General features: G+C 43.2%; 1 protein-coding gene across 1 annotated transcript in view; it reads right to left on the bottom strand.

Moving 5' to 3' along the window:
* The window catches only part of PTGFRN (prostaglandin F2 receptor inhibitor), a 65762-nt gene that overhangs the window by 20510 nt on the left and 19971 nt on the right, over positions 1–25281 (bottom strand). The window contains exons 2-6 of the mRNA XM_068180545.1: positions 16450–16815; positions 15171–15590; positions 11887–12270; positions 8234–8659; positions 1065–1484 (exon numbers count right to left, since the gene is read on the bottom strand). Coding sequence (XP_068036646.1) covers positions 1065–1484; positions 8234–8659; positions 11887–12270; positions 15171–15590; positions 16450–16815 — 2016 coding nt within the window. The remainder of the gene's footprint in view (positions 1–1064; positions 1485–8233; positions 8660–11886; positions 12271–15170; positions 15591–16449; positions 16816–25281) is intronic.

Genomic DNA, 25281 nt, shown 5'->3' with positions numbered 1-25281 from the left:
ATTGCCAGGCTGTCCTCCTATGATCAGCCCTTGTCCTTTTCCCAGTGTGCCATATAAGCAAGTTCAGACCTTAGGAACCACATCATCTAGAATAATTACCTTAGCTGTGGATGCAGCCAGAAGTCAGGCTGCTCTTGCCTAGATACAGACACATCCCCTAAATATGCTGCAGCCTCCTACTACCAGCAGAATATGAGTATGAAAGCCCCACCAGCTCAAAACCCCACCAGCTTGGTTATCAAATCATGAGAGGAGCCCTTCACTCATATGTGCACCAGTGTTATAAAAACAGCTCCCACTGCACTTCCCAACAATATAACATGACAGAAGTCAGAGTTAATATGCATCTCTGATGATCCAAATCAAAGCCATCCATCTTTCCCTCCCTCCAACATAGTATCAGGACAGGCACGTTTCTATAGAAAAGTCTCAAAAGGCAGGCTTAGTTACAGCTGAAGGTAAGGGTTTCAGCAAGCAACTGAGGAATAGGATTTCCTCCTGGGTACTGAAATTCCTCCCAATTTGTGGACCTTTGTAGTTCAGCCACGAGGGACCTCTAAGGTCTTGCAGTGGCAGGATACACTTACTGAGATGGCTGAAATGTTACCCTGACCTGATCATTTTCTGCAATTACATCAACAGTGAGGTGTGCTCAGGGAATTTAATGCTATGCTAATAGAGTCTGTTTTGGAACAGAAATCCAGTTTATATTAATGTTCTTCCAGAGCAGCCGCTACTAACAATCTAGTGATACAGCTGGCAAATGCAGCAGCAGTTGCTCCATACTGAGAACGAGCTCTGAGCCTGCAGGACCATAAAAGCTGCATTAGTAGAGAAAAACCCAGGGGTTATGATTACAGCCAATTCATTAAACATCTTTCTGTAAACAATCAATAGCACAAAGGACACAAGTACCACCAAAGAAGACAAGCACAGCTCTCAGCCATCATACCATTTGTTCCAAAGAGTAGGTATTTCTGAGACACAGGTAAATCAATGGGAAAGCATCACAGACTTCTCTCCCTCTCTGGCTTAGACACATGGCTGCCAGGTTCTGTACCAACCTGATGTCTGGAAGTCTATCTGGATAGGGTTGGATAAGCCATTCACTGCTTCACGCCACATGCCACCGCCACCCGGAGACCAGGCGGTCACCACGCAGCGGTACAGCCCGGCATCAGAGATCTGGGTCTGATACATCCTGTAGCGGAATTCGTTCTCCTGGACCTTCTCCAGGACCACCCCATCCACGCGGGTCTGGTCCGTCCAGTCTTCCAGCCGCACCACTGAATCCTGGTTCAAGGAGATGATGCGAGTGGTTCCGTTGGGATTCGACTGGTCCGTGAGGGGCTTCTCAGCTGTGATGAGGACGGAATAGCGCGGCGTCTTGATGTTTTTGGAGGACACTTTGCATGTCATCTCAAAGGTGTGGCCTGCTACAAAGAACGGCTTCAATTTCACCGCCTCCACTGTAAGTGTGTAATCTGAAGAGGGAAGGAAATGAGCAGCAAGAGAGGGTTAACAAACGGGTACGGGTATTTCTACAGCACTATTCAACCTAGAAGATTACAGACAGGCAAAGTTTCTCCTTTGGAGGAACAAATCCCAGCACATTTATCTAAACATGTGGACAGCCCAGAATGCTACTCAACAGTGCACACACAAACAAGTACACAACAGTTTGGGTCAAGATGCACAAATTCAAACAAACACCAAATACTGAACAGATAATAAAATACACAGGTTGTAACAAGACAGGATCCCCAGGATTGCTTTATTCAGGAATACAGATATTAGACAAGATTCAGAGTCACAGTTTTATACTGGATCTGGAAGAGCACCCTCAGTGACAGGGTAACAAGGGCACTGCTAAAATACTCATGACTAATGACAAAAGCTGCCACTCGCTGAATTGGCATCACTAAGTCTAGCATCTTTTATTTCCCTTGAAAATCCACAGTAACGACATTCCTAATGGCAATCCAGACACATTCAGCTGAAAACACATGACAAAAGTTGGTGGTAACAGAAGTCTCCACCACAGGCATCCCCATATAGATTTACACACACCTCTGCCTCCATGTCAGCCTTTCCTTCCCTTGGTTCTCATACATTTACTTTCATACAAGCCTACCAGAAATCTTGACATTTCCCATGTGACAGCAGGAATTCCAGCAACACTTACTGCTTAACTTCCTTCCATTTTCTACTGGCTCCTCAATCCCAAGAATTCCTTAATTACAGGGTTTGGGAAAATTATACCTCTCAGAGAACAGCTCCAAGACACACAAAATATAAGCTCACAGTGAGAAACTCAGAAAATGAGGAGTGACTGAAATCAGAATCAGATAAAAGGAAAGGGAGCTGCTAGTTTCCTGGCATTGTAATGAAAAGACACCCTGTACATCATGGTTCTTCTTAAGGAAGCGGGGGCTGGGGCAGAATACGTAGAAGTAACAAGTATTGCAAAAATACAGCCAATCCAACTCTGTAGACTTACTTTGCTGCACCATATTCTCCCTTCCCTCCTTTAATAAAAAAAAAAAAAAAAAAAAAAAAAGATTGTAGGCCTGTTCAAGAGCTCCACAGAACCTCTTTATGCAAGACAAAACTTCTCAGGAAAAGGGAAATAAGCAATGTTGAGATTGAAATACATTTCCCAAAACTGAACTTAAATGCAGTAATATTTATGTCCTCCCCACAAGAGCAACAAGATACTTGTCAAGATTACATTTTGGAGTGTTTTGCCTTCAAGCAGCAGTTTTCACAATGAGTAAACACAGCCCACAAGATGAGAAACACGGTATGACAACTTTAAATCAGCACTGTATAAAGCAGATCACAGTACAAAACTATATAAAGAAACAGCAGGAGCAGTGAAGGCTGAGATGCTTCTAGTGGTCTAGCTGAGCACAGAATTATTTGATACTCCACACCAAACCCCCCTCACACTTCCACCCACTAAGCAAGTGACAATACAAGACTTGCACATTTAGGCACTTAGGGTACAATCACAAATGAAGTTGTATAGCATCAGAGTCATTCTCCTCTCCCTTGTGAAAAGACTCATTAGATATCAGATTCCAGACTTCAAATCCATTTTTTTTGTCCTCATTCTGTGTCTATGAGACTCTGATATTTCCTTCTTCATACAGCTGCAGTATTTAGGAGCCCAGCATAGATCAGCTTTCCACATATTTTTAGGAATACAGTAGGCAGTTATATTTTGTCCCAAAAGCAGAAGCACAAACAGCTAGTTATACTTTTCTGGCACATATTGTTGCCTTCTAGGCCATATGAGGCGGCTCTGGGCAAAAATCCCTCCTTATTTAAATGTTCTTTACATCAGAGCACTGGGTCCTAGACACCAGAAAGGAAATCGTACATTTGGTCTCTGGTATATGTGCTTAAGATTAAACACCCTCACACGTTCAGAGCAGTTCAGCTACAGCTGAGATAACTCTCCCTACTACCTGGGCTTCAAACACCTTAACTTCCACTACTCCCTGAGCCACAGGTCAGGCAGCAGCAGAAACGGCAGTGTCTTGTCCCCAAAAAGGACAGAGCAAATTTTGTCCTTAGACATCCTTTAATGGTTTTCCATTTGAAGGCAATAGCAAATGATTTTACTAAGAATTTCTGCTAGAGGAAAAGGAGAAAGGAGTGGTGGTAGCATGGGACAACAACAGAAATGCCATTGGTAGAATGTGGAAGAGAACAACTGAGCGCCAGAGATGCAGGTAGAGAACAGTGATAGAGTTCAAAGGGGTTAGAAATTAAGATGCTGAATGAAGAACAAGCAGATACATTCTTATGAAAGTTCTTTCAAAGCATTTTTCTACCTTTAAAAACCCAAGAGATCCTTAGTTAGGATGAACACACAAGGCAGAAGCACCCCCTCTTCTGTTAGACCATAAAAAAATCTAGAACAGACTAGAGCAGGGGACACACAACCCATCACCTACAAGTGCTGAATGTTTCTTTTTGCAACAAAGTCAAAAAAAGATCAAAGGGATGTTTCTGTACGTGCCATAATATTAGAGACCTGCATATGTAGCAAAGTAAAACAACAACAACAAAAAGACTCCATATCCTATCAACTAGAAAAACCTGGATCGCTATTCTTAATATTCTGATTCTGTGCCAATATTGTTCTCCTTCAGTAGCAGCAGATGAAATGTAATTAGCACTCCTTCACCCCCACCTAGAAATACATGTAGCTATCTGTGTATATAAGAGTGCACACTATGAAAAAGAAGGTACCCCAAAAATTTGGCACTTATCTTAGAAATAACAGTAATCTGCACAGAAATTTAAGAGGGAAAGGAAAGTCTCTTCATATTTCCTATGTTTGCAGAAATTACTCATCAGATCTTGCAGCATAAGATGAGCCAGAGAGGTCAAATGAATGTTTTCTTCCAAGAACTGCAGCCTATGGTCTCATTTCTAATATTTTGGGAATTGCCAAGGAAGCAATGCGTGTCTTGACCACTAATCCACACACTTGCCTGTCTGCATACACGCCTCCAGTCCCATATGGAGTCTCATCTCTTTCTTGTAAAGCTCCATGAATGAAAAGCACAATAAAACACACCCTGCTTGGTCATATACAGGAGGCTGCAATCTGCAGTTTACTCTGGAAAGCAGTAGGGGAAGAGTTCCTAAGTAAACCATACCCAAAGCTTGGGCACTACTCCAAGACAGAGGGCTAGCAACAGAAGAAATCCTAGCCAAATGACTCAAATAAAATTTGAGTCAACTGTACTTTGGAGCCTGGCAGTGCAAGCTTCTGCCTTCCATCACTGGCCAGTCCAAGTGGTTAAGCCACACTGTAATTCTCCTGTTGCTCTTCTACCACAAAGTGTGTGCTCAGCTTCAAGAGTATTTCCTGGGTAGTGACCAAAACCAGTTTTCACCTAATCTATTCCAGGCAAATTTCTAGAGAAGCCCAACAGCTACAAGGGCAAGGAGGCTTTAGAATAAACGGCAAATACCTTCCCTGCACTGCTCTGACTCCAGCTGGAAAAGCAGCACAATGGCCAGGGCTGACAGCAACCTTGGAGCCTCACAGCCCTACTTGAGGCTGCTGACCAGAATCTCAGTGTTCATAAAGGCCCTTCATCCCCCAGTGCACTGACAAGGCTGCAAGAGCAGGGAATGCAGCAGGCATTAAGGCAGTGACAGCTTTGCTGTGGTAGGAGGTGGCTACAACACCCCAAGGCACAAGTGCAGCCCCAGCAGCTCTGGAAGCACAGCAGGCACACCAAAGGCTGCACTGCAGCCTACACCCGAACACAGGAACACACACCTGACTGCAGGAACTCCTGTCCCTACAGCCAAACTGCCACATGCACACTCCAGCTTAGTGCCATGGGGATTTCTGTGCCTAAGGGAAACTGTGTGTCTGTGATACATCAGCAATGATAAAGAAAAGTAGGTGGCAGAAATATTATCTGTTCTCTATTTACAGGACTGTCTGAAAGATTAGGGCACCCTTGCTCCCAATTAAGTGTGATGGGACGGCCTAGGCAAACATTTAGGACAAGTAACATTATGTTAAATATAATTATTTTGCAAATTAAAGACAGAAGTATTAACAAAACCCCAAATAATAGTACCTTTGGGATTTGGAATTTCAATTAAGAGATAATGTTTTCTTCTGCTAAGTACTCCATGCAGATCCGAAGTTGACAACACTGGTTTAGGAAAAAAGCATTGATTTTTTTCAATGCAAACAGTATCTGTGTTTTAAATGTAACTGAAATTCAAATAAATAAATAAAATTATCTTTTAGAATATAAAACTTTTTTTTGGGGTTGAAGATCATTTATAGAGCTAGTAAAAAAAAGGTTTCCTCCCTTCCTTTACCCATTTTCACTGACTGGAATTTGCACTCTAAGTAAGCAAAACATAATACAACTGATGTTTTTAATTTCTGAGATGAAACAGAGATGACTTCTTTGTCACCTTGGCAGGGGAGAAAGTAGAAGAAGGGAAGAAACATATCAGGCAGGCTATGTCAAAAACAATGGTGATCTATGATAGCAATTGGCTGCATTTGCAAAGCTGAGTAAGCAGAAAGATGTGTGAGCATTATTGGCCCCCATAGAATAAAATAGAAAACAAAGACAATAAACCCCCAAGTTCAAATGGGCAAATACACAACTTATTATACAATGCACAAAAAAAGAGTTTTTTACATGTTTAGATGATGTTTACATTTTGAATAAAGGCTCTGAACACCCCTCTTTGCTGAGAGACCCGCAGATACAATTTAAAACTATTTCTCCTTTCTCAAGAACTCAGAACAATTGTTTTCAAAGTGAGATTTCTCCAACGTCCTCCCCCAAAGCAGCGCTCTAAAATCAACAAAGAAGATGCAAGCAATGAAATAGATGGAAGAAAAGTCTCCGTATAGGCATAAGCTGTGCACGGCAGAGGCAAATTTCTGTTCTCTCCTTAGGCAAACACGTGGGAGCCTGGCTGCTGGCTTTTATAAGCACTGGGAGCAGTTAGGGACTCAAATCACCAGAGATACTTGTCAAAACAACAGTCAGAGAGCACAGGCAGCAGCAGATTAACTCTTTCATAGTTGCTGGCTACAGCACTGGGCTCCCAGCCGAGTCTGGAGCTCACAGGAATAGGATATGGCAGGGGACAGGGCACACAGGAGAGGCATCTGGGGCTGCACTGCTGAAGGGGGAGTTGATGGGTGAAAGAGAAGGGAAAATCAAACCTGTATTTCACCCTCCCCACCTCATATACATATAACATTCTTTTTCAGGAGGGGGAGAGCTCACTTTCACATAATAAATCCCCCAACCCCAAGCTTTGCCAACAGAACGTACTTTTCAGCACAGGGACTGTAACGTTTACATTTGTGCTGCAAAATTAGCAGAGTTTCTGGAACAAAACCAGAAACAAGGGAATGTTCACACCTGTCACAGTTTGTTTTCCCTCAGAAATGTCAACACAGGCTGAGACTTTTCAACTCCAGCTGGTCTCTGTAGCTGCTCCGAAGGCAACAATCCATTACACTGGCATGCACATACACACACTCCGTGTTGTGGCATAACACTGAACTAATTGTGACCAACATCCAGCATTAATGAGACTTCTCAGTCCTGCTGGAGAAGTCAGCTTCAGGGGTAAAAAAAAAAAATACAAACAAAAAAAGCCCCCAAACCTTTCCCTGGACCACACACTTGGAGTAACTGAGCAAGCAGCCCACCACTTTTCTCTCCACTGAAGCAGTCACAGCAGAAGATTTCCAATTTGCTGTTCAGGGATTATCCCTAAACAACTTCAAATTATTTTAAATTGCTTGTCTCTGAAATATAGTTCTCTACCTGTGGATACCTAAGCTGGACTGTTAAACTAGTCTATCAAGATAAATGCAGCTTAGCTAAACACAGATTTTTGACAAAGACATTACGTCCTAAGTTATCCTAACCTTTCTGATGCTTTCCAACAGACCCTCTTGCATGACTTCACTCTGAGCCAAAACAGTATCACTCTACAGCACATGCAGGAAACACAGATCCCATTTTAACCAGACGTAAGCAACTTCAGGTAACTATTAATCTTCTAAAAATGCCCCCAAAGTAAGTTAAATACTGACTAGAGCTAGCTCACTTTTCCCTAAAAAAGGTCAAGATCCAAGCAAACCACTGAATTACTTTTATCAGCTACCCACTTATTTTTTGATACGCTGGTAGTACTATGCCCATGAACTTCCTCAAAAGTGCCTTTTAAACATGGGCTGGTAGAAGAGAAAAATAAAACCACAGCTCCCAAAATGTCAGACAGAGAAGACAAAGTGACATTCCTCTTTTCACCTCGGTACAACCCTGCTGTTAGCAGCAAGATGCACCCTAAAGGGACCGAAGTACTCCAAGCCACAAAAGTGGGCAATGACCACAGCAACGCTGCTGGATGCCACCCCTGCCACTTGCAGCCCAGCTCCTGGAAGTCTCAGCAGTTTGATGGAAACTCTCCTTTGATGGTGTCTCTTCCTTTGCACTTCCACTCCAAACTGTTGCATAAAACTGGTAAAGTAGGTAAAGTAGTGATGTAAAATAAAGGAGTGAAGTAAAGCAGTTATTCCCCTCCACAGATAAAAGGCCTTTGGACAAGTTGACAATGCTTTTAAACCTTCATCAACACCAAAGCCCATTAGCAGGCTTTCTGGCTGACAAGCCTGCTCTCAGCCACCTAGGTGTAAAGTTCCTACCTTGTGTAGCCCAGAAAATATTGACAGATGCAGAAGACACATCTTTGCTCTTCACCCAGCTGTTGTTGCGGTGCCTACTCCACGCTGAGATGACACAGAAATAATCCCCTCTGTCACTCTCTGAAGTCCACTGGATTCTCAAACTGAAGGTGTCAGCAGACTTTTTAGACAAGATTATTTCCCCATTCTGAATCCGCTCTCTGCCCCTGTTCCCAAGCAGCAGAGTCCAGTCGGCATCCATCGAAGCCAGGAGCTCCTCTGCCACCACGTTGTCGCCGGGCAGGCGCTGCCTGTAGTACCAGGAAACAGTGAAGCGGATGTTTGCCTCCGTGTCCTGAATGTTTGTGATCCTGCAATTGAGCTCTGTGGGGTCATCTGAAAACTTGGGTGTTTTAGAGGCATTCAGGAACACGTCATAGTCTGGCTCTGCAGGAGAGGAAACACAGAAGAAAACAGGTTAGGAGCTACAAGAAGGGAGAAAATGTCAGCCTAAATTAAAAGATACACTAATTTCTAACATCCAGTTTTAGCATCTGAGCTAAGAAGCCAAGTGCCACGATATGCATTTTTCTTACAAGACCTTGGAACTTGGACTCTGGTTCTCAGACTTGCACCAGTCTGACACAGGTACTCCTAGGTCTGCATTTCCAAACAAGACATTCCATTTCATAGGTCTAGTCAGACCATTTCAGAAAAATCAGGACTAATAGATCTTGTTGAGCAAAGTAATTCCCTCCTTTAGGCCTGCCCCAAGAACCCGCCTCTGGGCTCAATTTCAGCCCAGCCAGCCATTTTTTGCACTTGTCAAATACCTGTGGCAGCCTGCAGCAGGACACTGGTCATCCTCTAGCTTTGGACTGACCAGAGACATTCCATTTTCCCAATATCTCTCCAGGATAAGAGGCCATCTCCCATCCTGAAAAGCCTTCTTTTTCCACACTTAACCATCATATCATGTCTCTACAACAGTTTAAGAATGGTAAAAAACAGCCAAACAGTTCACCCACCCAGACACCCAAACCAGGGGACACGGAACACCACTGGTACTGCCCAGAGGCAGCACCAAGAGCTGAGCACAGTATATTTCAGAGGTCAGCAGTTTAAATACTACCTAGGTCAATAAATACTAAGTAGGAGAAGAGTTGAAGATGTGTAGATTAGAAAAAACTTCAGTCTGCATAGAGAAGTATGTGCTGTGCAGCTGTGAGGCTGGAATATCTCACGCTGGAAAATCAGTGCCTGAGTTTCACGGGTTAAGAATGGGGCTGTTGTATTTAAATCTGAAATAGCTGGCTGCCCAAAGCCTAAAAGCGATAAGGGAGCCGCATGACTATTTTCTCTCAGACTACAGAGATAGTAAAGGAAAAAGATTACAGCAAGAATCTCACACCACAGAGGAAATACATATTTATTTACTAGTATTAGAATATTTTTGTCTTGCTGTCTACTATAATTCAGAAAAATGACCAGCTTCCCAACTGTTTGGCCAATACTCATCACACGGCTTTTACAGCCTAACTGTATTCAGCACTCCGTATTTATTTCCTGCTTTATGTTTTACTTGGCATTTTGCCCTCCTAGAAACAATTAACCGAGGCTATAATTGGGACAAAGAAGGCAATCCAAGGCTAAAACTTAGGCTTAGCTCACCAACAAGCCAAGATAATAAAGCATCTTAATAGAACTGCCGTGGAAACTCTGTGTGCATATGCACTTTTGGACTTGAGATGCAAAGGATAAAAACAATTGTAGCAAACAAGCTGGGCTGCTTCTCTGTCAGCCTGCAGAAAAGATCTCTCACCAGTGTCCTTGCATCTAGCAAGAACAAGGGCAGCAATACTCCCCAGACCCCAGAGAATCTGGTAATACTGGTGGTGAGTTTCTGTGACATTAGGCAACATAAATCATAAAAGCACTGCTTGCAAAGTCTGTGGTACCTACTACCAGTGAGCATGTGGAGATTTCTGCACATTTTCAGGGTAATTAAGGCAAAATAAAAATAAAATGCACAGAATTTTGCTACAATCAAAGCACAGATTATTAATGATGGCCAAACCCCACTTTTGGTATAAGGCCCCTTAGATCCTACAGCTACACTGCTCTTCCTTTCTCATTCACAAAAGAGTAGTTTACTCCAGGGCCTCATGATGTATTGTTCACACTCTACAACTCCCTTACCATTCCCCCTTTGCCACGCCTTCCCCTCAAAAAGAAGGCATTCAAGACCAACTAATATTTCCACAGCAACAAAGACTATGAAACCAGATGCACTTGTCTAGGCAGGGGCACAAGAAGCAAAAAGCCACAAGAATCCCAAGTTCTTAGAAAATTGCTTTAAGTTTGTTTTATTTGTGGGCAGGGGAAGGACCCTAAGAAGAGAGTTTCTCTTTGATAGCACCACTCCAGATAGGCGCTTCACCCTGACAGACACTCAAACAGAGGATTTAGAAAGAATAAAAGGCTGGCTGGATAAACCTCATTCCTCCACTCTGTCAGCTGTCAAAGAACAGCCTCACTGACAATTCAATGACTTAATACTCCAGGAGCTCTTAAGTTCCATTAAGGAGGAGGAGTTGGTGAATTCTGGATGCAGTTGAAAACCTCAAACACTGAAAATTTATTCTGCTTTCCCTCTCCCTAGCAACCAAGCATCTGCATCTGCTGAAAAGCAGATATTATTTTCTCCTGTTCCCAATAATAATGATGCTAAATTAGAATGGAAAGAGTAAAGAGAAGTCCTACAGGTACAGGCACGACAAGAGAGCACATGAGTGTGCATCTGTACACACATGGACACACATGCACACAAATGGGAAAAGGAGGGAACACTCACAAGTTAAATGTGCAATGTGAATGGCTGAATGAGGACAAGAAATGATGACATTAATCACTTGTGCACTTCAGTACACATTACAAGTGTACTTGGAGACGGCCACGGCTCAACTGCTCTGCACAATGCTAAAATGCAACATTTAAAGTCATTGTTGATGGGATTTAACCTTATGGCACAGCTATTTATTGCTGGAAAACAGGCTCTCTATATGCTAGCCTCATTCAGCACTTTAATGTTGGAGGAGCTCTGCCTTTGTAACTGGATAGTACCACCAGTTTCTCATGACAGGAGGATCTAAAAGGGTACATTGAAAGGGTTTGGGCCTGGATGTTTGCATCCAGTCAGAGATGGGAACAGGCACCAAGCACTCCAGCTCTGCCAGTTCACATTCAGCTGCATTCATGCTTCCAATACCACCAATACCCTGTACAATTTAGCAGGTGCACATAACTTACCTACACCATTCTGCAACAACATCCTGAGTTTCACTGCCTTTAAATTGAAGCTATTATCTCCTCAAGAATAAACTAGAGAACAGATTGGGTAGGCTGACATATCTAGACCTATCTGTAAAACAATAGGCTTTTTAAGAAGTTTTACCAGAGTTTAATTTTTAGAAATTCTCCCAGGTAACTTTACTTCTAAGGGTATTTGCATGAAGAGAAATATATGTGAGAGAGAGATCCCTACATATAGATAATAGATGCAAACAAGACAAACATTTGTGCAGACGAGATTCTGCAAGGTCCTCTCCCTTTTCTGACGGGGCCAAGGATTGAGGGATACATTACCCATGAAGTCTGACAGCACAGTCACTCACCCAGTGCTGTCACCACCACACTGACTGGTGCAGAGGTCCTCTCCACCACCTTATGCCAGCTCCCATTGTGCAGTGGCACCCAGATAGCAGCTTCACAGAAGTAGTAGCCGGAGTCCTCCACATCCACATCACGCACCAAGAGGCGATAGGAGTTCCTGTCCACATGGCTGAGGCTGATAAGAGTTGAATCACTGACAACAGAATCGTGGTCCATGCTCAGCAAGAGCTGAGCATCTGACAAGGTGTCATCAGGTGATGCAGAAAAATACCACATCACCTCTGCTTGGAAAATACCACTTCTGTCTGTTGTGATGTTGCATGTAAGATCCAGGGAGTCTCTTTCGGTCACAGACACATTGCTGGTTGAGATGACCACATCTAGAGCTTGGAAAGAGAGGCACAAAAATTCAAACAAAAAATATTTTTCTATTTGTTACTTTTAATAAACATAGTTCACTCAAAGTTATCCAGGACTTCACATTCTATAACAGGAGCTTCTGAACAGGCTCAGTAGCCCAACCTTCAAATGCCTATTGGAAATTGAGCTGAGTGATCTATTACAAGGGCAATACACATTATCAGTCAAGCAAGGGATGTATGATGAGGGCAGAGGGGAGAAAGGGAGGGAGAACAGCATTTTTATAACCCAACAGCAACTGGTCCATGAAGGCTTTGTCTTGTCCACAGACTGCACATCACCTTTGCACAGCAGGAAAACGTGTACAGGATTTTTCAGTCTCACAGGAGGGTCAAAGTGTTTTGGGACTATGCCTCAGAAGACCAAGCATCTACAGAAATCACTAGGAATTACATTGGAACTCAACATAGCTTCTGCTGACATTTTTGAGCTCCTTGAACAGAGCAGATTTAGATGAGAAGCAGCCATGGCCACACGTTGGAGTCCTGACCAACATCAGGTGTGCTGCAAAAACATGAAATGGAAGCAAACAAAAGGCAGCATTAACTCCCTGTACTGGTGATTTCTTCCGTTACTGCTCAGAACAACACACACTGGGGACTTCAAAGCAACACCAACAGCCACTCCAAACACACTTAGCAACCACTGGCCTGTGAATATTTCTAATATATATATCACATATGGTCATAGCCAGCATTCAAACAGGACCAGATCCAGAATATTAAAAGAAAACCAATGGAATCACAGTGTCAAGACCAGGCTACCACATGTCTTCACTTGCTCATTCACTCGTTCTACACTGCCTGAAGATTAGATCTGTCTCAGTCCAGCACCATTCCCACAGTGTATAATGCAGCTGCTCCTAAAGTCTCCACTGAGGCCAGTGGACAGGGCTGCTACAGCAGTGGCTCTTCTCAGCACAAGCAAGAATAAACCTGCTGCTTTAAACCAGCAGCTGTGTCTCTGTTGAGATTAGTGACTTCTATGTAAAACCATGTTCTACTACAGAATAGTTTCCCATCTGCATAAACTTCCTCAGACTATCATCTGGAATGAGACACAACACATGAAGGCTAGAGCCAAACTGAGTAGTCAGAACTATTGCCAATAAAACCAAGCAATGCTCATTCTCACCCCTCACCACCTGATAACACAGAGCAGTCAAACTGGACAGAGGGTAGCAGGCCCCACCTGAGTGCTGAAACCAAGTCCAGATGAACCCCTCACTGGGACTTGCCTCACTGCCTTATCATGGGATTGGAATCAGTAGGAAAGCCTAGCTAATTTAACAGACTGATAGCAGAATACAAACTAAGGCTCATCTGCAAGGTTAAGAGTAGCAATTCTCCAAGCAACATTTCTGTCTTCATGAAAGTGATGGGCATTCACAATCTGGCAATATATGCACATAGAGGGACTTGGAGAGAGTTTACCCATAGGCATATAATAATTTACATCTCAAGTTCTTTTAGCATGCAAGTGCAGAGATTTCAGATGTCAGCACAAGATGCTCTTCAAGTCCTTCTACAGGATGCGTATAAAGCATTTTGCTGGAGGATAACCTATCCCCTTTAGCATAACTTTTAAAAAGCCTTCATGCCCCTGACAAAGTGCCAATTCTGCTAATGACTGAGCTTAAAATGAAGGCGAAAACACCCGATGAAAAACAAAAACCCCCACAACAAGCAAACCACACACCCAAACCACATCAAAAACCTGTACCACTACTAGTCTTGGCCAGCCTCATGCTTCTTTTCAGCCACTGATTAAACCCCACCTACTTGAACCAAACACTGCAAAAGTGTGACAAAATCAAGAATTACAGTTCTTAATTAGGCAAGTCCTATGTCAGCAGAGAGCACCTGCAAGCTTAGCTGTGCAACAGACACCCTGAAAAAGAGGGGACAGATTGATCCTGTAAAATTTCACAGGCTAAGTACCACCCAGACACTAAAATTACATCAAAATGAGCCAAACAACAAAACCCAGACTTTTGGGTCCTCCCTATAGTGATTTAAGGATTACAAAAATGAAAAGATACCCTTCCTGTCTGAACAATTCTAAAATACTGTGATAATCTCATATTTCTGAAGGACCATCACTGCCTGTTTTTCCACCTATTGAGTGATAAGGTGCATCACCCCTGCTCTCCCTCCCCCAACCAGCAGTGATAATGCTAATGCAATCAAGTGCTTAGTGCATCTAGTCCTGAAATCTGTATGGGCAGGGATATCTGGATATCCTCAGCACAGCGCTGCATGTATTTTTGTTTCCTTAGCCAAGCATGCAATGATGTGTTTAACAGAACCATTACTGTCCTAGACCCCTGCCAACACAGCAAAGCAATCAGACCAGTGATAAAAATCATTGGGTAATTTGCCCTGTTAAATTATCACTGCCTTCCTCCCTTCTCTTGATCTTTCCACGCTATTTTAATAAACAGCATACAGAAAAGCTTCACATCTATCACTAACCACAAGCCACTTTCACAGGGGAGGGGCAGCTGTTTAGCACTATAGAACCCTGTGTTAATAAGAGAGCAGAGGGAAGACTGTGGGTGACCAACCGTTAAATATAATGTTTATTTAAGAAATATAAAAACCATGAGTCCTCTGAAGTGAATGAAGGATGAGATAAAATCTGTGTCTAGGCATCTAAGAGGTTCCAGGCAATCCTTCCATGCCATCAATCCCCTTTTATCCAAAATAAAGCTAGAAAAATTATGTCATGGATGCAAACAGGCCAGCTATCCCAACAGCACTCCAGGTTCTGCTGGAACGCACCCTCGCTTCGTTCAGCTGACCCCAAAGCACCAGAGCCTGGACGCAGCCCAGCACCGTGACCGCAGCCCACCAGGAACACTCACCGGTCCTCTGGATGGACACAGTGGCGATCTCCACGCTCTTCTCCTGGATCTTCTGCCACGAGCCATCCACCCCTCTCACCCACTCGCTCACGAGGCATCGGTAGGCCCCGCCGTCCGCGGAGGAAGCCTGGGACACGGATAACCGGTACGTGTCGTTGGCTCCCGTGTCCAGGCGGATGTCCCCGCTGCGGTAGCGCTCCTCGTAGCCAGGGCCCGGTTGGAACTTGCCCTCGTGAGTCAAAGATAGGATGTCCCGCCAAGAGGACCCGCTCTTGACCTGCCAGGTCACGTGCAGGTGAGTGTGCTCCGGTGAGGTGGTGGTCGCTGAGCAGCGCAGCTTGAAGGAGTCGCCCTCAGACAGCCGGAGAGACGTTGAGGAACGAGCTTTGGAACCACTCACGGACAAACCGTCAGAAATAACTATTAGGGGAAAAAAAAAAAAACCAAACAATGCAAGCATCATAAAACAGAATCAAGTAGAGAACACCCACAGTGAGCTGTTCAGATGTGAGGCAATAAAACCACCACAGAGCAACACCTTGCCAATCATTCCTTCTCCCACACACAAATATATTCCAGGAAGAAGGAAATTCAGCTGAAAAAGCACTAAAGGAAGTGCTCTGCTTTAAACAAGCCAAGACAAGAATTCATTTATCCTTCCACTCACTTTATTTTCTCATCCAAACATCATCATTTTGACTATTTCCATACAAAATTAAACTTGATATTCATATGAGTAAACGATAAGACATGGGAAAAGAAATAGTGTCCAAATTTTATACTGAAAAATGTTAAGGGATAGAGCAAAGCTAGGACAAGACCATAGTATCAGCATGCTAAAGGAGAAAAGGTAGATTACCTCCTTCATACAGAAAGATCCCAGAATGACACTAAAACTGAGAGAGAAGACAGTCTATGGTTTTTACCTGAACTTAGCTTCTCTACCCAGAGGTTTAGGGACATGAAATATTTTCAGACATCTTCAGAAAACCCACCACTTAGTGTTTTATTTACATATTTACTAGACAGAAAAAAAAAAAAAAAAAAGTGGTGTTTACTATAAACAGCCTCTCTTCACTTCTTCACCTCACTTGCCTTTGCTATCATATTTCCAAATTTTAAATTCTGGCTTTAGGAGAATTAAAGAGGAATAATAATAAGAAGAAAAGAAACAAAAAATCACAATGATCATAAACAACAGAAAGCCAACATTCTTAAGGGTACAACTATAATCAATATCAAAAACAAATTTAAAGCACACCTCACTCTTCAGAAATACCTTTCACTTGGACCTCTGCATCATAATTTCCCTGAACGGTGGCATCAGTGCTGGGCGTGGAACATTTGTATCTCCCTTGGTCAGCTGGCTGGATGTTCCTAATCACAAGTTCCACAGCATCGTTGCTGCTCCGTCTCAGTTTGATATCCCCGCGGCCCACGCGTTTTTGGTACTCCTCAGAGGTGAAGGTAGAATCCCAGGTACTCACTATCCGCACGAAGTCAGTCTCCCGGGAGAACTCCCAGTCAAAGTTCTGTTCACTGGGTCCATCATAGTCACTAACGCTGCAAGGGATCGCCACCTCCGTGCCCACCACTCGAATGAGGGGACCTTTGGGCACTCTCACAATGCGCCCTCTGCAGAAAGCTAGGCAGGAGAATGAAGAACAGCACACAGTTAAGGATAGGCTTCAACCAGGAAAACACCAAAAATTAAATATGCCAAGTTTGGGCGTCCCACTCTGCAGAAAGCAAGAGCTATTACGAGCAGTATTTCCCATTAACATTTAATCTCACTGAAGCAGGAGCCTCTAAACACACCATTTTTAGTATGGGCAATCTTTCTTTAGCTGCTTACCTAATACCACATGAGGTAACACAATACTAACTGAGAGAAAATTGTAAAGAGAAAAAAAAGAAGATAATTAGCCATAGATCCAATGGATAACAGTTTCTCTACTACAAGGCAAGTGCTACGTAAGATGTTTAAACAACATTAATAAGTGGTTTTCATTACTGCAATGAGGGCATAACCTAATTAGGAATTTTTATAAGACTTCTGCTGATACCACTAGAGAGTCTGACGTAGGAAATCAATTCTCCCCTAGACTGAGGGTCATGAGAATTTTAAGTTGACGTTCTCCAAAAATGAGCATAGTCACAGCTGCCCTAAAGGATCCTGGCTTCTCAGACACAGGTGTGATTCCTTGCCCTCCAAATTGATTTAAAAGGAAGAACTGTATATAACGGACACAGTTTGCTTGAGTGAATTTCTGCAACCACAAGTTTCCTCTTTGGTGAGGGCCCAGAAGCTGGGAGCGTGAGCAGAGATGGCTCCCTCCAAAGGAGAGGAACGCACAGTGCTCAGAACATGTTTTCTGAGACTGGCTCACCAGAAGGAAAGGACAACAGCAGTTTTCTGCAGAAGCTGGCAAAGCAATGTGTTATGCTCCAGGCAGAAGTGTGAACCACTTAAACAAGCCAGAGGACCTGGCAAAGACACAGCAAGAGACTCTTCTGGTTGATTTGGCTCTGTAGTCCAGAGAATAACCCCGGCAGCTGCACATGGATTTTGGCAGGTCCTTACTTCTCCAAAGAGCAAACTGCTTTGATTCATAGTTCCAGCCAGAGAAATCTCTTAAGAGATGGGTACTACCTAAACTCAGCCTCCAAACAGCTTACTGCAATCTACCACCACCATATCCATAGCAAAATATTTTAACAGCCAGGTAGAACAGAAGCCAGAACACTGAAAGACACATCTTGACACAACCAAGAAGACATCTAACAACACCAAAAGCAATTGGGCCAAAAAATTGATCTGAGATACCACAGAGGAAAAGACAAATTTAAACAAACAACCCCCCAACACACAAAGTACAGCATCTAACATCTGCTACAATTCACCAAGTCCACTGGAAAAGCCACCAGCTAGTGACATGAACACCAATATATTTGCTGAGCCTTTCTCTCCTACCACTGTGCACATCTTCTTGCTGTAGATTAGGACTCCATTTGCTGGCTTAGGCCCATCATGCCAATGGGTGTCCAAGTGTGGGCAGAAGAGTCTTGTGAACAGAAACCCTTCACTGGGGAATCTGCTATAAAGCACAGCTTGTCCACTCCAGAGCAGTGTGGAGAAGGACGTGTTAAAGAATAAGATTTCTGTGGGCATTTAAAAACTACACAAGCAGCTGTACTGTACACACTGACCATAACTGCAAGAGAAAAAGCATAATTTTATTTGCAGTTACAGTTCAGCAAACAGTTGAACCAAGGACTAAAACTGCCTTTACCTCCCCAGTTCAGAATTCTTACCATGCTCTTTGCTTTGCAGGCTGTTCACGTGTACAGGCTCAGTCATAATAGTCCAATTTCCTCACTGCCATGACCTACTAATTCAACATTAGTACTTCATTAAACTTATTTGTAATGCAGACTGGGGTTAATCTCCTACCCCTTCTGTGCCTTCCAGAAGACTGTTATTGTACACCTGGTCAAGTGATTGACTAGTCCTAATAAGGAAGCTGGACTTTGCTGCACCATTCACATGTGCCTTGGAGAGGAAAACCTCCACTGACAACGTACTGCTCCACAGACAGATGTCTTCAAGGACACATCTCCTAACACAAGCACCACCCTAAAATCATAAAATCATCCATACAGAAAAACAATCAACAAAAAATAAAGCAAGCTACAGGGCTCTGATATACTTCCTCCCAAAGTCTTAAGTTGCATTCAATCCTTCAACTTATCCTCTTAGAGAAAGCAGTAACAGCAGCAGGTAAGCTTTAAAGCCTGACAGTCAAACCAGCTTCCAGCAAACCACTGTGAGAAGTCAGCTCAGGATCCTGACTGAGGGCACTCTTCAAGCACTGACATCTCTCTAGAAAATACTCTCTGGTGACACTAAAACAAGCAGACAACACTGTTCTGCATCTGTCTTCAGCTGTAGACCCACATACTGTTCACTGCACTAATCCAATCTAGAGGTGACAAAGGCATGACTAATGTGGCAAGGCTGCACATTTGTGTTTGAGATTAGCACCGACAGCTCAGTTTCTCCCAAGGTCACTAAAGACCCTTTGACACTAAATGAAGGTAGGGGGTGATTAGCACCTTCCTACGAAAAGGCAAACCAAAGTGAAAGACAGGAGCACAGGGAGTCCTCACCAGATCTGTAAAAGATCTGTAAAGCCAAGGACTATCCCCCTCCCCACACCACAGTCCCACAAGCAATTCCTGCTTAACCCAGGGCTGGAAGGAAGGCAGTGGAACAGACTGCAGGAGAGAAGAGGGATGAGGTGTAACAGAATTTTACACTTTCCAAACAATAACATTTGTTATTGCTAAAATAATCCAGGATTCTGGTAAGGCAGGAGCAGAGGCAACATCACCAAACGAGAGAATGAGAACTTCCTGCAGAGCAGCTGCTCTGCCCTCCCCATAAGCGAGGAGGAGTGTGCACAGGCCAGGCACTCCAAGGGTAAGCTGCATTTCCAAGTGACCCAGCAGGCTGTGAATTCAAGGTTCTGCCTCTAGTCCTGCAGCAAGGCTACCCCTAGAGACTAAACAAGGTGTTCTTTGCCGTGCATTAGGGATTAACATTTCATGTAACTGTGGCAGAAGTAGCTACAGACAGTGCTACAGACACCATTCTTAGCAAAAGGTGAACTCCAGATTACTGTGGTAGATAAGTGAGGAGCTTTTGCAAATATTTTATTCTTACAGAGCCCCGTGTTACTTGCATACACCCTCTCACCCTCCCAGAGCAATCATGATACAAGAGCTTAAAACTATGTAAATTTGTTGGAAACATTTATTTTTCATGACACCCAATATATTTCACTGCTAATATAAGGTGACAGGTTCTTAATGAATTCATCTGAATCCCATTTAACTACAGAAACAGATGGAAGAGGACAAAACAATGTATACACTAGTGACAGAAAACAACAGAACTTTGACAATTCTGTATTTCTCGGTATCACTGATCCCACCAAAGGTGTGTATTTACTAAGAACTCAATAACTGGATCTGAGTTAGTGCTGGACATCAAATTTGCCTAAGCACAAGGTTAACTGTTAAATACAAAATTTTATTGAGTTACCAGACCAGCAGATGAAATTGCAATGAACTGTTTTCCAAAACAAAATGTAAAGGAGCCCCCGTAAGGAGGGCAGCACACAAACACAAGGCATGGAATGTATTCCTTGGGTTCATGAAACAGGTGACAGCACCACCAGGCAACACTGGTCCTTTCACAGGACTGGACCAGAAACAAATGTAAGACAACCACACAGCCCACACGGGTATTTATCAAGCACTTGATTAGAGGATTCTCCCACGGGAATGCAAGAAATACTCCACCAGAAACACAGACAAAGTGTGGCTCAAGGTAGAATAATAATACACTGGGGTCTGCCATGTTAGTAAGACAGGGACAAGACAGTTCAGATATAATCAAGGCAGCTTTGGGCTAGCACTTTTTCCCTAGCAATGGTTTATAAATTTGTCCCACCACCCACATGCACACACTGCTGGCATTAAATGAAATCCTTCCAAAAAGGAGAACAAGGAAAGCAGATGATTGAATAGATGGATTGTGAAGTCAATCAGACTATAAATAGTAACCTGTCATTTTTAGGATAACTAAGAAAACAAGGCAGCAAAATTGTGCAGGACCTACAGAACAGGTAGTCTGTTTAAACTCTCAACAAGCTGTAAAACTCCCCAAGGAAAGGCCTGGTTAAGGGTTTCCCCTTGCGCTGGGGACGTGGAAAAATCTTCCAGGAGCTTCATTTCCATATACATTTTGCATCTATGTATCACTTATGAAGGAACAAGATGAAAAATAACCTGTGGAGTCGTCCACAAGGCTGACAAGGTATTATTGTTGCAAAGAACACACTTGTGCTTCAGCCCTCTCTTTCACAAGGTGCTTTCTCCAGCCTGCACTAGACAGATCTATCTAATAAGAAAACATGTTCTCATAGCAGCCCAGAGAAGAAGGTCGCCTCCACATCCGCCAGCTGAAGGAAAATGCAATCTGACATGCAGTAGGAAGCCAATTAAAGTCAAAAAAGTAAGAGCTAACGAATGAGTAAATTGGCTCAGACTAAGCACTCGAGCCTCTGCATCAGAAAGACTTAGAACACACAGTCCAGCTCCTCAACCAAGGCAGTCACGGGAGACACAGCGACAACTTTGCTGACGCTTTTCATCTCAAAAGAGCTTTCCGAACAAAAGGTTGTTTCATTTGCCAACTGAACATTACCATGTCTGGGAAGGAAATACCCAGCAGCCCTTTCAAATTCACAACAGTTTATGACAGGGAAAAGAAATACTGCAGCCAACTTTGCAAATGGTGGCAACAGTCCTCCCTCCCTGAACTCCTCCATCTATTTCCAGTCGAAGCAACACTTGCTGCAGCACTGTGGGAGTGAATGGGCTGAGCAGGGGCAAGCTTTCCTGTGCCACACTGGAGTGTGAGCAATGGATCCCCTACCATTAAAGATATTTCTAGCAAAATCCCAGACCTCTCACTTCTGTACTGAACTGCTTAACTACAGTGTTTGTGATGTGTAAAGCCATTTTCCAAACTGAAGAAAAAAGTTATTTTTGCCTATTTTTTTTTTTAGCCCATCAGAGTCATGTCCACTCTAATACTCTTCCTCCATTTTCAAAAAAAGAAATTATCAGGCTCCTGATAGAAAGCATTCAGCAACTCTCCCTAGTGAGCAGGCAGGTGAAGGGACAGGCAGCATGCCACACATTCACAGGCTCTCCTCTTGGGAAGGAGAGCCAAAGCATATCAGCACAGGAGATTATAATCCTTATCTCCAATCTGCCCCTCTTCCCCTGGCCTGTCCTCCCAGCTTCAATTATAATCAGGCAGCTACACATCAAGAATGTCATCAAGACTGTCTGGGAGAGAAAGAGTAAGTTGTACCAATCACACCTACAATGTTTGAAAATATTTCAATACTGTTACAGATTTTTTTTTTTAATATAAATCACATGATTTTTCTAGAAGAGGCACAATTAAGCAAACATTTTACTTTGGTATTTCCTCTGCTTTTTAAATGCAGTCAATTAAATTTTCTATGCTACACTGTGTAGTCTGAGAGGAAAAATCAGAGATTAAGCAGAAAAGGAAAGTTCTTGAAGTTCCAGAAAGGCGGCTAACTATCAAAATTTCCATATTAGTCTCAAAAAGAGAAGTAAAAAACCAGAACTAAGTAAAGTGAGATCCCTTACCATTCCTGCTTAACACATGACATCATCATACCCTTCTTTCCAGTGCAGACACACACAGCAGGGATTGGGATGCATGCTAAATTAAGTGGTAGGCTATTCCTGTTCTTTACAAAATTCAGATTGCCTTAACCAGCAGAAGCAACCCAGACTTTACAACCAGCCAGCCTTCACAGGGAAGAAACAAGGGGCTCCTTTAAAAGCGACCAAATGTGATTCTTTATGTCAAAGCTGTAATCACCACACTAGCCTGGGATCATCTGAGGCACACAGGGCTCCCTCCATACCTTGCAAGAAAACAGTTGTGTTACACCTCTCTGACTGCAATACCCCCTTACCTAAAAAAAAGTCTGACAGATTTTTATGGCTTGAAAGATCTGCAGCCTATCATCTGAAGACATCAGAGAAGAGCAAATGAAAGAGTCCGTGAGAGACACATTTACATTGTTCTTTCCCAGGCGGCTAGGATTCTTTTTTTAGATAATGTAGAGCTCTTATCAAAAGGAATTAGCCTGGGTGTAATTGCTTAAAACCCATTATCTCTATCAGGATGAAGAAACGCATACTGCATCTTAAGTGGAGCCTCAGAAAAGCTATCAAACTGCAAGGCTGCTGGATTGCTCTTATCTCCATACCATCTGAGATCTCAGAAAAGCCACATCTCCAGCACAGGGAGAAAAAGCAAGTACCTTCCCGGCTAAACTCTGTGTATACCATGTGGACTAACATTCACATAAAAGCACGTGAATGTTAACTTTGCAGCACAGGAACAACCTGCTTTCTTCACCACTCATCTCCTCACCCTCTGCCACCAAGCTATGGGATTACAAAAGCACCTGAACAAATCATGAGGCTTTCACTAGGGCACAGTTCTCAGTTATCACAGAACCACAGAATGGTTTGGGTTGGAATGGACTTCTAAAGATCATCTAGTTCCAACACCCTGCCATGGGCAGGGACATGTTGCACTAGACCAAGGTGCTGGAAGTTTCAGCCAACCTGACCTTGAACATTCAAATAATGGGACATCCACAGCTTTTCTGGACAACCTGCTCTGGTGTCTTTCCACCCTCATCATAAAGAATTTCTTCTTAATATCCAATCAAAACCTGCCCTCTTTCAGTTTAAAGCCACTATCCCTTGTCCTATCACTACATGCCTTGGCCAAATGTCTCTCTCCATCTTTCTTACAAGCCCCCTTTAAGTACTGAAAGGCCACAATATGATCTCCCTGGAGTCCTCTTCTCTAGACTTAATACCCCCAATTCTCTCAGCCTTTCTCCATAGGAAAGGAGTTCCAGCCCTGACAGCAGTCAGAAGATCTTACTGTCTAAAAAGCCAGGGACAACAAGAGAACAAGACTTCAACATATGAATTACACTGAATCACTGCACACAGTCAGCAGTTCATCTGATCACTGCCCAAAAATATTAATTTCGGGAAAAAAAAAATCACTGAACCATCTCACAAAAATGAAAGCCACCTTTTGTCTCAGTCCTAAGGCAGCTGCAACAGGCAGCATTGCCTCTCCTGCCATCTCGGGCTTTTGGGAATGAAGCACTGCTCACCTGTACAGCTCCTTTCTTTTGAGGACAAGCTGACTGGCATCTTTCACTCCAGCACAACACCCATCTCAATCCTGTACCAAAACAAGCTACAGGAATTTGCTGCAAGTGCTTCTGTGGATTACTTATGCTACAGTACAAGGAGAAGAGACCATTAAACTGCAGAGGAAGCTGTGAGGCAGAAACCAGGTTGCATGTGCAGATAGAGCTTAAAACACTACCACTGGCTGCAGACAGCACAGATCCCTCTGTACACCACTGAGTCCTGGCCATGGGGAGAGATTTGATACTGGAAGGTAGACTAAGGCATATGGCAGGCAGAAGGGAAAGGAGAAGCCATACAAACCTTTCCCAAGAGTGCAAAACAGGAAGCTACCTTGTAAAACAGAGAGCTCTTGGCAGGCAGAGAGAACTGTGGTACCAGCAGTCCAAAAAAAAAAAAAAAAAAATAAAGCCAAACAAAAAAAAACCCCAAAAACACCAACCACCAAACCACCTAGCAGGCAAAGATAACACTAAAGATCATGTTTTAGATTCCCTAGATGTCAAACAATGCCAACACATATAATCTCTATTCCCTTTTCCTATCACTGACTGACAGTTCAAGATAAAAAGCTGTATCTAAGAACTACTTCTGACAAGTCTCTAAAATGCATCTGGGAGCAAAAGAGAAAGGGAATGGGAAAAATCCCCATGAAATGCCAGAATTAACATGCCACTTATTCCTGGGTCTCACCAGACAAACCTGCCCCTGCTAACGGCCTTCATTTACTGTCCTCCAAATTGTCTCACAGATCTCCATTTTTATCCTACTCTGACAGAGCAGCCCATTTAGGTTACCTGGTGACATCTGACCCAAAAAGTCCAGGGATTCTGGAAGTGGTATTTAGTCTGCCACACAAGACAGGTGATTTTCTGTTGTTCTTCCTCAGAAGCAATTTGTGTTGCAGAGGAGAAGTTCAATATGTTGCATTCTAAAGAAAACAGTTGACAAAGCAGTAAGGCCCACAAGTCAAGGCTTAAGAGCACAGCTGGAAACCAGGCTGCAAATATTTCCAGAAATGCTGTATCTACAGTATCTTCACATTTCCTTTAGTGGGGAGGAAGGACACAGGTTAACAAATACCTACTACTAATGCCAACTTGAGCAAGACAAAGTCCCCAAACTGGAATATACAGAATTAAAATCAGTGCTGTTCTGCAACATCATTAACTTGCACTTATCTCTTATCTTAAATCTTTCCCAAAGCAGTTGGAACTGAGCATAGCAGTCCAAATCCATTTGTTCTATA

Source organism: Anomalospiza imberbis, chromosome 2 (genome assembly GCF_031753505.1).
Source record: "Anomalospiza imberbis isolate Cuckoo-Finch-1a 21T00152 chromosome 2, ASM3175350v1, whole genome shotgun sequence".
NCBI lineage: Eukaryota > Metazoa > Chordata > Aves > Passeriformes > Viduidae > Anomalospiza > Anomalospiza imberbis.
The sequence above is the reverse complement of the archived record's forward strand: the minus strand, read 5'-3'. Positions and strand labels throughout refer to the sequence as shown.